The sequence below is a fragment of the Misgurnus anguillicaudatus genome, chromosome 3 (genome assembly GCF_027580225.2).
Source record: "Misgurnus anguillicaudatus chromosome 3, ASM2758022v2, whole genome shotgun sequence".
In the NCBI taxonomy this organism is placed as follows: Eukaryota; Metazoa; Chordata; class Actinopteri; order Cypriniformes; family Cobitidae; genus Misgurnus; species Misgurnus anguillicaudatus.
In genome coordinates, this window is record NC_073339.2 from 7,347,046 (window position 1) to 7,362,449 (window position 15,404).

The 15,404-nt window shown below is 38.3% G+C and overlaps 1 protein-coding gene across 7 annotated transcripts in view; it reads right to left on the bottom strand.

Moving 5' to 3' along the window:
• inpp4b (inositol polyphosphate-4-phosphatase type II B) overlaps nt 1-15,404 on the bottom strand; it is a 193,259-nt gene that overhangs the window by 73,786 nt on the left and 104,069 nt on the right. For all 7 annotated transcript variants that reach the window (XM_073860299.1, XM_073860318.1, XM_073860294.1 and 4 more), the window contains one exon: nt 6,396-6,526. In XM_073860299.1, coding sequence (XP_073716400.1) covers nt 6,396-6,526 — 131 coding nt within the window. The remainder of the gene's footprint in view (nt 1-6,395; nt 6,527-15,404) is intronic.

The following is a 15,404-nucleotide window of genomic DNA, read 5'->3' on the forward strand; positions in this document are numbered from 1 at the left end:
CTAATTCCTATGAATTGCGCAAAAATGTACGATTATCATATAAAAACAATAACGAAACCCCACACCTAACCCCGCCCCTAACCCCAACGTCACAGGGGTCAAGGCAAATCGTAATTTTTTTTACAAATATAATCGTACAAATGAATACGAATTAGCCACCTTGTAAAATATGTACGAATTGCCATGCGTTGGTGTGCTAGGTCTACTTACAGAAAATAAAGAACAAAGAAAGCAATTTGTATTAAAGGGACAATAAGTAGGATTTACCCCCATCTAGTGGTGAAATTGTATTTTGCATTCAAAAGAAATAGTGCTCTCTAGCGCCTCGCTTTTCCAAATATGTGTTGCAACTATGGTAGCCGTTATGAGGGGTGAGCTGTGGACTGAGCCGTTGGTTGCAATTCCCAGTGTCGGAGCTAGATGTCGCTAAAGTTTCCCACTCATATTTACGACTTTGTGGTGACATCATACGCATTCATCACGTGAATACAATTTATCCGAAATGACTTGAACACACCATTAGTCCCAGATGACGTAATGTACGACCATTAAGCCATTTAGGACAGCCAGAAACCTGGGAGTGATAATTGATGATCAGCTTAGTTTCACAGAGCCTGTTAACCAGCACCGCCCGCTCTAGTAAATTCATCCTCTACAACATTAGGACATTTTGTGAATGACGGGCAGCTTTGGCGAAAAACAAAAGCCTTACAAGTTATAACTAAGCTTATATATTTTTTAGAACAATCCAAAAAGCATCCCTGCCAATTATCACCGTATAATAAACACCATACATCTTCGCTCAGCCGAGACTTTGTTTGGATTGGTTCTGCTCTGCTTTCCACTTAAGGTCGGTTTCTCCACCCAAGGCCGCACAACAAGTGCGCTGGAGGTCTGACAAACAACAGGATTAGCTCGCAGAGCCGCTAACTCCGGTGACTGCAAACAATGCTAACAGAAAATGATTAATTCATTAGCTAACACACTCTGAAGTACTGAAGAGTCAGGCCTGTCTAATTAAAAATGAATTAAACCTGAGGAGAAACACTGCGCGGGCACCTGCGATGCCACCCTGGGGTTAGGAGAGAACAGACCTGCCCTTTAGTGAAGCGATGACTGAAAACCAAACGCTCTCCTGAGCCACAAGTTGCCAACCATATTAGAACTGATAACATGAGCTATCAATAATTAATACTCTGCAGTGGTACTGCGGTGGATTATGGCAATATCCCACAGGACAGAAGGTGCATATACAGCTTGTGTCCAACGCTCAGCGACTTTCTCAAGGTTTTCTAAGCATTTATATTTTTAAATCTAGTTCTTTACACTTTACCGCAAAGTGCACATACACATACAGTATGTACAAGCTGAAGACACATAGACCTCAGCATCTTTCTTCGCTCTCCAGGAGACACAACTGAGATACAGAAGAGATCTCACATGAGATCAGAACTCAACAGAATAAACTGACATCTCTCTCTTTTTTGCTTGTGGACAGCTGCTGACAAATCCTGAAATTCAGTGCTCTGATTTTATATTCATCACTGATATGGATCATGAATTCAGGGCTGGGCAGGATCATGATGAGGTATAATGTACACTCTTAAAAAAGTTGCTTACAATGCCATTGACCAGGGGTTTTCAAAGTGTGGGGCGTGTCTCCCCTGGGGGCGCCAGGGTGGTGAAAAGTAAGTAATCTATGGACATTTACCATTACACTGTAAAAAATACAGCATGACATTTAAACAACTTAATTATGCAAGTCAATTCAACCTACTTTTTAAAGTTTTGACTTGTTATAAGTTGACATAAGTTAGAAAAACAAGTTTCAGTTGTTGAACTTTATGGGCCCTATCTTGCACCCAGCGCAATTGACTTTGTCAGTGACGCATGTATCATTTCGTTTTTTGCACTGGCGCACAGCGGGTTTTTCCCTCCACAGACGCACGTCGGCAAACTAGGGAATGAACTTGCGCTCCCTGGGCGGTTCAGCGCAAAAAAGGAGGCGTGCTCCGGCGCAAACCATCTCTTATGCTATTTTGCAGTTTCAAAAAACAATTGCGCTACTAACCAAAAAAAACTAGTCTAAAGTCAGTGGCGCGTTGCGCGTGGTTCATTATGCTATTTTAAGGGCGCATGCTTGACCATAATGTATAGCGTGCACAACGCGCATTGCTTATCTAATCTACACAGATGCAACAGTTATTTTTGCAAATCATAAATTGTTACAATAAAAAATATAAAATAAGGGAAATCATTAAATCATAAATTGTGACAATAAAAAATATTAATACATGAGATAAGGGAAAACATTGTGGTGAGCATTGTGGTGATAGTTTTTATTTATTTTGTGTGGCAGCGTTAAACAATTATCATGCAAATAACGATTAAAATATTTTCATAAGTTTGTTGTGTGGCTGTATTACGTTTATTTTATCTAAATAATAATTAAAATGTTTTTATAAGAAACCTTCATGTATGTGAACTTGATTTGTAAGTGTACTTTGGGGTTGAACCTTGCTTGCGTTTCTTGTGTCCGATTTCAAAGCCCCCAAACCCATTTAGCGGTGAGGGTGGACGCAGCGATGTCCTCCTGTGTGCCCGGCGTGCCCGATTTATGCTGGCAAGCTTGGGATCCCCCCGTCTCCTGACATCATTGCAGTGCTTGGCGCAGCTGATGAGACAATTGCGGCTATTTCCTCTCACGCCTGTTTAACCGACGCTGATTTGGGCGGGTTTCTCCTATCCCACTACAAAACAACTTCTCTGTCTTTGACTGCTCTTACAAGAACGTGGGTCTCCTCGGCTGTGAACCGCTCCTGGCGTGCGCCTGTCAAATCCATCATAATAATAGCAACCCGCCATGGAACTTGCGCCCTTGCGTTTAAAGGGAATGTTGGATAGCGTTCTGATTGGTTTATTTGATGTTACGCCCAAACCACACCTATGAATAATGAACCTACTTCAGACCAACCCCTTATTGATTTGCGCCCGGCGCAAGACTTATTTCTCCCGCCGGGAAAATAGCAACACCGCCCAAGATCCGCCCACAAAGTCACTTGCGCTTTGCGCTTCGGACTTGCGTTTCAGATCGTTAAAATAGGGCCCAATTTGTTAAAGTACCATATAAATATATGATATAATTTTGAACAGTGTAGGTATACATGTATATTAAATGCTCTGTCACACATAAGCAAAATACAATCCTAAGTTATTGTTTAAGTTTTAAATAAGTTTGTGTTCACACCGAGTGACAACCTTCCACTCTCTGATGAAGGCAATATGGAAGTGACTTAAACTGCAATTCATCGACTGACCACTAGAGGCAGGCTCCAAAAGGGAGTCAATTCCCATAGACCCCAATGTTAAAATGACCAACTCTACAGTAGAAAATAATATGTTTACAGCCTGGTACAAAAAGTGTTTTTGGTCTATATAGCAAATTTTGCTCTTCATGACAACTGTGAGGGGGTACATTTTTTTGTAACTCATCCGTTAAAATTATTTTAAGCTTTAATGTTTACTTCGACTGTTGTCACTACAATCGAGCTAGCTGATAGAGGTCTTCTGGGGTCCAAAGAAATGTACCCGACCAGAAATGACCCGAATCACTTTATATCCGACGTGCATAAATAATTTTTTTTAAAGACCCGACCCGAGCCAAAACTGAGAAAATTAGAGCCGAGTCCGACCCAAACTAGTGGCCATTTTTTTCACCCGACTGGACCCGAATGTAAACAGCACTGTCGTGTGTGCATTCTGCAGACTCACACGCTGCAGTCAGACAGAAAGGAATTCTGGTGGCATCGCAACCATTTTCGCAAGGTGCTCCATTTGTTTTACTTTGTTATCTGACGACGACACCAAGGTAACCACTAAAATGTACATTTAAAATTGACTGACATGTCTGTCTCAACGAAAATTAACCTACTGCCAGCCACACAATGTTGCAAGCGCTCTTGGCAAACAGAGGAGATCTGATCTTCTCGGTCCGTTCAGCAAAAACACATTCATTTTAAGACCCAATGCTGCTATTATTGTACCCGACCCGTGTACGAAGCACATGTGAAACTTTTAGACCCGAACCCGATCGGGTCTTGGGTCGGACCTCGGGTTTTCGGATCTAAGTGGACCTGTGAAGACCCGTGAAGACCTCTACTAGGTGGGCGTGGTTTCAGCAACCAGCCACTTCAGCTTCACCCACGTCCCGCCTCTTTACGTATTTTCGGTTATCCACGAGTGACGTGCGGCTAAGGTGGCGACGGCAGGCTCCACCCACTATTGGCTTCAAAAAAACTCTTCACAAACCTATAGAGACAGGGCGCAGTTATGCAAATTTGAAAACCATGCCCACCTTGTCATTTCTGGCTTATAACAAAAAAACGAATAATGTCTAAAAGCTGCTGTGTGACAATATACACAGCTAACAAGCCAAAGAACCCAGAAATAAGTTTTTATAAGCTGTCGAGCAGTAAAACCCAGCCTTTGAGGAGAAAAAAGTGGATCGCCGACTACGTTTCCCCCTAGTGGACGCAGTTCTACTAATAGTAGTACTATGAAAAGTTGCCTGTTTCCACTTTTGTGTCTAAACGCCCCTTTTTGAGGTCGACAGCTTATAAAAACTTATTTCTGGGTTTTTTGGCTTGTTAGCTGTACACCTTGTCACACAGCAGCTTTTATGTATTATTCTGTTTTTAAGTTTAATCTGTAAATAAGTTTTATAAGCTGTCGACCCCAAAAAACGAGCGTTTAAAGAAACAAAAATGGATACAGGCAACTTTTCTTAGTGCTCCTATTAGTAGAACTGCGTCCACTAGGGGGAAACGTAGTCGGCGATCCACTTTATTCTCCTTAAAAGCTGGGTTTTACGGCTCGACAGCTTATAAAAACTTATTTCTGGGTTCTTTGGCTTGTTAGCTGTACATACTGTACACACAGCAGCTTTTAGGCATTATGCAGTTTTTTGTTATAAGCCAGAAATGACAAGGAGGCGGCCTCTCGCAATACAAAGTCAATGGAGACGGTTGGATTGTTTTCCCCCCCGGTGGGCGTGGTTTTCTAGCTGGTTAGCAACCTGGTTAGGTGCCACGTCACTTTTTATTCTTAAAGTCACAATGAAATTGTATAAAAAATATTTTTACTTTCAAATGACTTATCTGTAAGCTTCGTTTTTTTTATTTCATGTGCCCTCATAATCTTTAACCAATACGCAAATTTCCTCCAATCCTCAAACAATCTCTCTTTGCTTCTGGCCACAGGGTATTGCGGGTGGGTGGGGCCCGGAAAAAGACCACAGCGATTAGCAAATAGCCGTGTGACCCAACTTCCAAAAATCCAATCTATTCTCAATGGACCAAAGCTAACAGACGCCTCCCTTTTTCTCATTTCAGAAGCCGTTTCACTCGGATATACGTCACCACGGGGAAAATAAGACAATCGCTACTTCTGTTTCATTGTGACTTTAAACTGTATTTTTAATATGGGGTGGGAAATGTCAGGGTTCCTTGTTGGCTGCTGAGCAACATTGCAACTTAAGCTAAGAATGTGAATCAATTAGAATGCAGAGTCTAACCTTTTGCAATTTGCAATTTAGTTTTGAAGTGTTACATAACGTAAAGCTACACTAATTGTATCCTTTGCTTTGCACCCAACATGTTTCAATTGCACAGAGGAAATAATCAAAGAAGATGAAGTGCCTCTCATTTGCCAAGTAAGTACTTAACTCACTTGATTATGATATATAATGTTTAAAACCATTTTTAATTAAAAACGCCACCAAAAAGTTAAATAAAATATAAACTGTTACCAAGATTTTCGTCATACCACCCACACTCAGGCTTAAAGTACGCAGAGAGTTTAAAAGCGTGCCATTAGGAGCTGGCGGAAACAGCATAAAATTACACAAAATCATATTGGACTAATTTAATCATTCTTGTTCACGTCGTCCTTTCGATTCAAACGTAGTTGCTATGGCTACATTGCAATTCACTCAGCAGCTACACTGTGACAACCTACAACATTAAGAAAATGAAAAGAGGGGAATAAAACGGCACGGTTAATATACAGTACTGTATGTTACTGCAACAGAGTCGGCAATAAAATTGCCACGCGCCCAACTGTGGATTTTTCTGTTCAACTGGCAACCACGTGAAAGCATTCATGTTTAATCTTTCATACAATTTGACAGCTAACAGTGAGCCGCACATAAAAAATTGATGAACTGAGAAATCATGCATGAATGCGGATGACATTTTTTTTCTTCTGTAAGACCGGGACTATCGATCAAGCGCGTGCTAAATGCAAATTGTGAAAACTCGCACTGAAAAAAGAAATCTCATTTAGAGCTGCGTGCATGCAAATTGGAGGCAGAATGTTGGGTGAACTTCATCACCTACCAGTAAGTTTCTCCAGTTCAGCGAGTATGTGCTGGTATTCTTTAATGATCTGGTCATAGCGAGAGATGACCTCTTTTCTCATGTTGTCCCAGTGGGGGGAAAGTTCTCCGAGATCTTTAAGTTCCTGTATCCTGTGGGATACGAAAGTTGCATCACTCATCAACATACACATTTAATGCCTTCTGATATCAATCTTTTAAATGCAACCCTTTAGTATACAGTATATAGGGACCTCAAAGCTTACAGACGCCACAAATCTCTCACCATTTACAGACTGATCTCATGAGAATTCGTACACTGTAAACAATACGCATTTTTGTCAAATCAACATATATTTCTGTAACTTTAACTTAAGAAATTAAATTAAACAATTCCAACTTGCTTTTAAAAGTTATCATATGTCAAAACTTTAAATAGTAGGTTGAATGGACTTGCAAAACCAAGTTGTTAACTTCATGCTTTTTGCTTCATTTTTTACAGTGTACATATTTTACGGCATTGTTAATTCATACAACGTAAATCGTACAAAATCTTACAATTGTCATTAAAAAAACAATAACGAAGCCCCACCCCTAACGCCAACGTCACGGGGCAAAAGCAAATCATACAAAAATGTACGAATGTGGTCGTGCACTAAAAAAATGCTGTATTTTTGTAAAATCAACATGTATTTTTGTAATTTTAACTTAACAAATTAAGTTAAACAATTTCACCTTGTCTTTAAAAGTTATGTCAACTTATCCTTGGTCAAAATGTAAAATGGAAGGCTGAATTGACTTGCAAAACGAAATTTTTTTAACTTCATGCTGCATTTTTTTTTTAAGTTATGGTGTAGCTAATTCGTATAAAAACGTACAATTGGCATTAAAAAAACTATACATTTTTTAATTTTTTTTAAACTATAAAAAAACAAAATTTAAAATAGTAGGATGATTTGACTTGCAAAACCAAATTTTTTTAACTTCATGCTGCATTTTTTTTACAGTTACAGTGTAACTAATTCGTACGCAGTGTGTCGTACAAAAACATAAAATTGTCCTTAAAAAAACAATAACGAAACCGCACCCCTAACCCCACCTTCACGAGGCAAAAGTAAATCATACAAAAATGTACCAATGTGATCGTTAACTGTGCAAAAAAAAAATTAGCATTTTTGTCAAATCAACATATATTTTTGTAACTTCCTTAACAAATAAAGTGAAATAATGTCACCTTGTCTTTAAAAGTTATGTCAACTTATCATGGGTCAAAATTTAAAATTGTAGCTTGAATTGACTTGCAAAACCAAGTTTTTTTGATCTTCAAGCTGCATTTTTAACAGTGTGTGAATTAATACAAATTAGCCACCTCCAAAATACATACAAATTACAATAAGGCACAACATTGTTATTTGCGGTTCTTAGAAAAACACATTACTTATGCACCCTTAGACATGTGAACAGGCTCAGTTATTCACTTATCAAATGTACGACAGGACTCTCGACATTAGAAAGCGAGCACGACTTAGATTTTTTCTGTGTATCTCTCCGTGCGACTCTAATTGGCCCCATCTTATGCTAAGAGGTTACTTTGCTTGACTTGCATTGGCTTTTAGAGAGTAATTGTTGGCCTTGCCCTTCATTGTTGTCATGTGACGTCCGTAGCTATTTGTCGCACAACCATGGTAGATTTACATGAAACATGGGGAGTTATCTCTCTAAGCAGACGGCAAACGCTTCTTACGGCTCTCATTAAGAAAAGGTTCAGGCGTCTTTCGTCGCGGAGGGAATTTCTGAAGGGAACAATGATTAATTTTCATGTAAATTCTCTCTTGTCTGCGTGAAACTTGAATAATTCCAGCAATGTGATTAGAATCTATGAAAGACTGACAGGACGTGCAGAAATCTCTTTTGAAGGAACGAGTGATCATTTTTTCATTTAAATTTGTTGAAGGGTGCATCTTAATTTATGACAAGCTCAAGATAGAAGTGAAGTGATAAGCGTGAAGTGTGCGTATATAGATTAAAGCAGTAGCGCCGACTTTATCTAGATCTGTTCTGATACAGTCACCTACAGTACAACACGGGGGAAACAATTCTAAACACAAATAACAAACGCAACAAACCGTGTAATCATAAAGAGTAAAGATAGCACAATGCACAAGAAGTAGATAAAGGTGAAAATATCTTTTTTTGGTGGATGTCAAAGGCTGTGCATCTAATCAGACTCTGTGTAATTTAGTGCAAATTTATCCATCAGGTGAGAGACGCGAGTCAAATTAGTCACACGGCAATGTGGACAGGATGTGCAATGAACTACTGAATGCAAGGTAAAATGTTTAAATTACAGGTCCACAGACAACAAATGAAGAGTTCAGATGTGAAGTGCGTCTGACATGTTTTCTTGTAAATTAATTTTTTTTATCAGGCTCCAATGTTAAGGCTCATGTTAAGGGCAATGAAAGGATTTTAGTCAGTAATTGAAATGCCTCATTTTCATTTTATTAGTATAATTTGACTGTTTATGAAGATACTGAACCACACATTAGGGGGCGCTGTGATTCATGTGGCTGCCACATTCGTGTTCGTATTCAGGTCCAAGTACTCCAAGTCCATGTACAAGAGACCTACGTTTGAATGTGATTCATGCGCTGTTGTTTCCCAATCCCACTCTTTCTCACACTTTACTGTCCTTTCTGAATGAAGGTAAAGGTACATTTTGGTCAATATATTTTGGGTGTGTCTTTTAAAATGCAAATAAGCTGATCTCTGCACTAAATAACAGTGCCGTGTTTGGGTAGTGCAGATTAAGGGGTGATATTATCCCCTTCTGACATCACAAGGGGAGCCACATTTCAATGACCTATTGGATTTTGTGGATTTAACTTATAAGTAAATCTCCTTAAACCAGGTAAAAAACTTGTAGATTGACAATTGAAATCTGACTCATCCAATTCAACGTCTTCCTTATCACTTTGTATTTCTGAATCGGGATTAACCGAATTTGAACCAAAAGTATTTGATGAACATATCATAATTGCAGAGAGCTTTTGGGGTTAATATCATCATCTAATTTTTGATAATGGTGGCGTTTTGCGACATTTGCATCTAAACTCAAATATAAACATGACTTATAAATGTTTTGCATGGTAAAAAATACTTTCTAAATTTATAAAACCACAAAAATTCACAAGATATTTACAGTAGAAATCAAAATTAAAGGTCTAAAAACAATGTGAAAAGATGTTAAACATAAAAGTTCATTCAAGTCCCGTGCTCACGTAAAACTACTGTGTTTAGTTTCGCATGCTCACGTGAAACTTTCACATGCGCACGTGAAACTTTCGCTTTCACGTGCGCGTGCGATAGTTTCACGTGCGCGCGCGAAACTAAACACGGTAGTTTCACTTGAGAACGCGAAACTAAACACAGAAGTTTTACGTGAGCACGTGATGGTTTCACGTGAGCACACGACAGTTTCACGTGCGCACGTGAAACTAAAAATTATTTAATTTTTGCTCAACGTTCCCTTAGGCGCTCCGTACTTCATTATTTTTTTATTTATGTGCCAATCTCCTCTCATTCTCAAAACGATTTCTCTTTACTTCCATTCACGAGGTATGGCAAGTGGACAGGGCCCAGGAAAAGATCGCAGTGATTAGCAAATAGCAACATGACCCAATTTCTAACGATCCAATGAATTCTCACTAGACAAATTCAAGTCAAACCTTTTATTACATTTCAGAAGCCATTTCACTTGGATATACGTCATGACGGGAATCAGACAATCACTACTTCCGTTTCATTGTGACTTTAATATTTTAATTGAATGATTTTGAATATTGCAGTATATTTATACATTTAAGACCAATAGAAAGTACGCACATCCAAATGATCTCAGCCAGGTGCGAGATCAAGTTTCGATTCGAAAAAAGATTGAAGATCTTTACTAATTGAAACGTTGCCAGGTTTTTTTATAAGGTGAATATAACAGGGTGCAGATTTTTCGTATTTTGATTTGATTAACATTTATTCGTTTCAATTTTTTTCTTTTGTACACTAAGCAGACATTCACACCACAGTGTTTACGCCAGCAGATGTTTTCAATTGTTTCTAATGGAAGCACAAAGCTATTCAAAAAGCCATCAGCTGGTGTTTTTTTCCCACACTTGGCGATTTTTCCACGCTCAGCGATAAGCGCTAAGTGCCAAAAGTTGAAAAATATTCAACTTTGGGTGAAAAGTTCAGCTCGTCAATGTCACTCTTACAGTAGAAGATAGGCGGGACCAATATTACAACAGCCAGCCGGCGCATCGTTCAACGACTGATAAACAAAGCAGGAGTATTACAACAATCAAAGTGCTCAGCTGAAAAAAGCTGGCAGTCGGCATCCGCCTGGCGTTTCAGCCGCATTTAAAAGCTTTGGTGTGCACATCCCCTTAAGGTTTGACTTACAACTAATGTCCAAATTTAAACCAAAGTAAAACCAGTTCAGAAGCATCGAATAATTGGTATTAACAAATTTCCTGAAGTATAAAGTTATGTATAGTTTCCACTTCAAGGTCAAATGTGCAAACAGCTATTACAGGAAGAAATTACTGCAGGTTATTTAAAGATTTCTTGCCTAAGACGGCACTCAGCATCTTCCTCAAGATACCGAAAGCACTCGAAATGATCTATTCCGGCCTCATTCTCATTGTTAAAGTCGTCTTATCTTAAAAAAATAGGCGAAGAAGAAATTATTCAATTTTATGCCTTTCCAACTCAGAGAACATTTGTGCCGAGGTTGGCAAGCCACATAAAAATCATATCTGCCATCTTGTTCTGTTCAAAAGCTGACTCAAATTGTAATGTAGCTTTATCAGGATGTAACAATAAAAAGAGATTTGTAGATGTAAAAAACGCATGTGGAAAGGAAGTCCCGGAAACGTTTGTTTGGATTTTATTGAGGTTTGGGGTGAAGACAGACATACTGATGTAGGCCAGGCGAGAAACGATATCACAACAGGAGAAAAGTAATAGGCTCTGAAGTTTTGCGGATGAGAGATGAGAACGCTGGAATTATGATCGTGCGTCGTATAGGGAAGCGGTCACACTGTGGCCTTCATTTCATGGTGCGTTACAGACCCTGTTCGCTTTAAATCACCAGGGGCTTTGTGTCTGCCTTCAATTCCACAATGTGAAGGGAATAGCAATTAACGGTAGATACCTAGGACATATATCCAACAGGCTTACAATTAAGTGCTTGCTGGTATAACAGCGCTTCATTTAGCTGAACTGGTAGAGCATTGTGTTACCAATGCAAAAGTTAAGGGTTCAATTAAAAGGGAAGATACGTACTGATAAAAACATATGCCTTGAATGCACTTTCAGTCACTTTAAGTCGTCTACCAAATGCATAATTGTACACGTGTCGGACCAACACAATCTCATGCAAATTTGTACGTATTTTACGAGGTGGCTAATTTGTATTCATTCGTACAACCACATTTGTATGTTTTTGTACAATTTGCTTTTGGTCTGTGACGTTGGGGTTAGGAGTGGGGTTTTATTATTGGTTTTTATAATAATCGTACGTCACGTGTCGGACCAACACAATCTCATGCCAATTTGTTAGTATTTTACAAGGTGGCTAATTTGTATTAATTCGTACGACCACATTTGTATGTTTTTGTACAATTTGCTTTTGGTCTGTGACGTTGAGGTTAGGAGTGGGGTTTTTTATTAATGGTTTTTATAATAATCGGACGTCACGTGTCGGACCAACACAATTTCATGCCAATTTGTTCGTATTTTACAAGGTGGCTAATTTGTATTAATTCGTACAACCACATTTGTATGTTTTTGTACAATTTGCTTTTGGTCTGTGACGTTGGGGTTAGGGGTGGGGTTTTATTATTGGTTTTTATAATAATCGTACGTCACATGTGCCGGACAACACAATTTCATGCCAATTTGTTCGTATTTTACAAGGTGGCTAATTTGTATTAATTCGTACGACCACATTTGTAAGTTTTTTGTACAATTTGCTTTTCGTCTGTGACGTTGAGGTTAGGGGTGGGGTTTTATTATTGGTTTTTATAATAATCGTACGTCCCATGTGTCGGACCAACACAATTTCATGCCAATTTGTTCGTATTTTACAAGGTGGCTAATTTGTATTAATTCGTACAACCACATTTGTATCAGGGTTTATACAGAAATCCTTGAGTTAAATTTACTACTTTTTACTACCTTTTTTTACTACCTTCAGAATATTTTTTAAAATCATCACGACACTGAATTGCAAGTGTTATTCAGAGACCTTTCTATTATTTACACAGATTTTGACATATATAACATACAAAAAAGAATTAAAGTGAAAAAAATTATTTTGACTGAAATATTTTTCAGGCCAAGTCATATTCCTTTAACACTTTATGTAGGCGAGACCAATAGCATTTTAAGGGGAGATTTTTTTGCCATAAATTCCATATTGAAGTCTCATGTGGCATATAGCTAGCTGTAGTTTGCAGGGCATTTCAGATTAAGGCGAAACCGCTAAATAACTCACTATACTGTATAAAAAGAAAACATGAATATCACCACCTTTAATGAATCTTTTATTAATGATTTATTAATTGTAAATGTATTTATTTTAGCATTTACTAATAATTTTTTAATCAAAGTTGAAACTGTTAACATTAGTGAATGCACCATGAACCACCGTCAATTACTGTAATGACATAAACAAGAATTAATTAATGATTATATACTCTATATTTTTCATTGTTTGTTTATGTTATATAATGCATTTACTAATGTGAACAAATACAACTTATTCATATCATATTATTCAGTACACATAAACAAATAATCCAGGGTCTGTTCTGTTCACACAACAGCTTACAGTCACAGCTCTAATACAGTAACGTTATGTATGAATATAAACCTTGAACGAGTAACTCGAGTCAAACTCGTGTAGAATTCGCACAGGATGTCTGTAACCATAGTGACAGTTGTTAATTGAATGACTGTACCTTTATCAACAAATTATTATGTTACAATAGAGTCAGCGCTGATGTGCTAGTTTGTGCGCAATGTTTCTGCTGTTTATTTTCTCCTAAGACCTAAATGGTCGTGTTTATATGAGGATATTTGCAAAGACGGGATTTTTGAGGCATATGTGTTATTTAAGGCCAATAAAGCGGCAAAAATACGTACAACACAAGCTCAATGAGAAACGAATGCGCGGCTTGCGTGCTCCTCTGACACAGAAACAGCGGACGCACTGTTGTTTGTGTTTGAATGGCTTAAAATCACTTGTTTTTAAACTGCTGTGCTTAAATATATGTACAAATGTTACGTTTTTGTGACCACACGCAAATGCAACTGCAAGAACCGACAGGCGGATGACATCAAAGTCCCGCGAGAGCATTTCGGAAGCAGTCTCCTCTTATGCTTCCTCGTCAATCGCTCTCACGGGATTTGGATGTCATCTGCCTTTTGGTTGTTGTGGCGCCACATGAAGTTTACCCACGAGTTAAACAAATCCGTTGTACCAGCCACTGGCTATATCAGCATAGCATTAAAAAGCGTGCCGCGGATGATCAGTAACGTGAGAAATCATTTACCCCCAAAATACAGGACCCCTTACGTTAGTCATACTGTGCAAAGACACGCAATTACCTGTTTGGTTTTCTTAGCCCACGAACTGAAAGGCTTGCCAATCTTCATCATTTCGCTAAGCCTTTTACACCTTTATCGATCTTCAAAACATCGGAGCCTTCCTGCGTTATAAGTTTGACCATGCTAGCTGAAATAAACTTTTACCTCAGCTTAACGTGATACAGTCAGAAAACCCGGAGTGGATCCGGTCCGTAGTGATTACAGAACGCTTACAGCGGAGAGAGGAACGTGATTTGGCTCCACTCCAGGCTTTGATCACATCCCAGAGACGAAAGATCTTTGATTATTTGCCACGATATGCGGGTGATTTGAACTAATTTCCAGGCATCATAACATTACAAAAGGCAATCGAAAATTTACTACCTCGTCAGATGACGCTTACTACTTTTTACTACTTTTTACTGGCCTTAATTTAGCATAATTTAATTTACTACCTTTTACAACCCCGCGGAAACCCTGTGTATGTTTTTGTACAATTTGCTTTTGGTCTGTGACGTTGGGGTTAGGAGTGTTTTTTTTTATTAATGGTTTTTATAATAATCGTACGTCACGTGTCGGACCAACACAATCTCATGCCAATTTGTTTTTACAAGGTGGCTAATTTGTATTAATTCGTACGACCAAATTTTTAGGTGTTTGTACAATTTGCTTTTGGTCTGTGACGTTGAGGTTAGGGGTGGGGTTTTATTATTGGTTTTTATAATCGTACGTCACGTGTTGGACCAACACAATCTCATGCCAATTTGTTTGTATTTTACAAGGTGGCTAATTTGTATTAATGCGTACGACCACATTTGCATGTTTTTGTACAATTTGCTTTTGGTCTGTGACATTGGGGTCAGGAGTGGTTTTTTTATTAATGGTTTTTATAATAATCGTACGTCACGTGTCGGACCAACACAATCTCATGCCAATTTGTTCGTATTTTACAAGGTGGCTAATTTGTATTAATTCGTACGACCTCATTTTTACGTGTTTGTACAATTTGCTTTCGGTCTGTGACGTTTGGGTTAGGGGTGAGGTTTTATTATTGGTTTTCATAATAATTGTACGTCACATGTGTCTAACCAACAAAATCTCATGCCAATTCATATGTATTTTACAAAGTGGCTAATTCGTATTAATTTGTATTAGGGGTGAGGTTTTATTATTGGTTTTTATAATAATTGTACATCACATCTTATTCCAATTTGTACGAATTTTACAAGATGGCTAATTCGTATTAATTCATATGACCACATTTGTCACAATTTACTTTTGGCCCTGTCACGTTGGGGTTAGTGGTGGGGTTTTATTATTGTTTTTATAATAATCGTACATCACGTGTCGGACCAACACAATCTCATGCCAATTTGCTCGTATT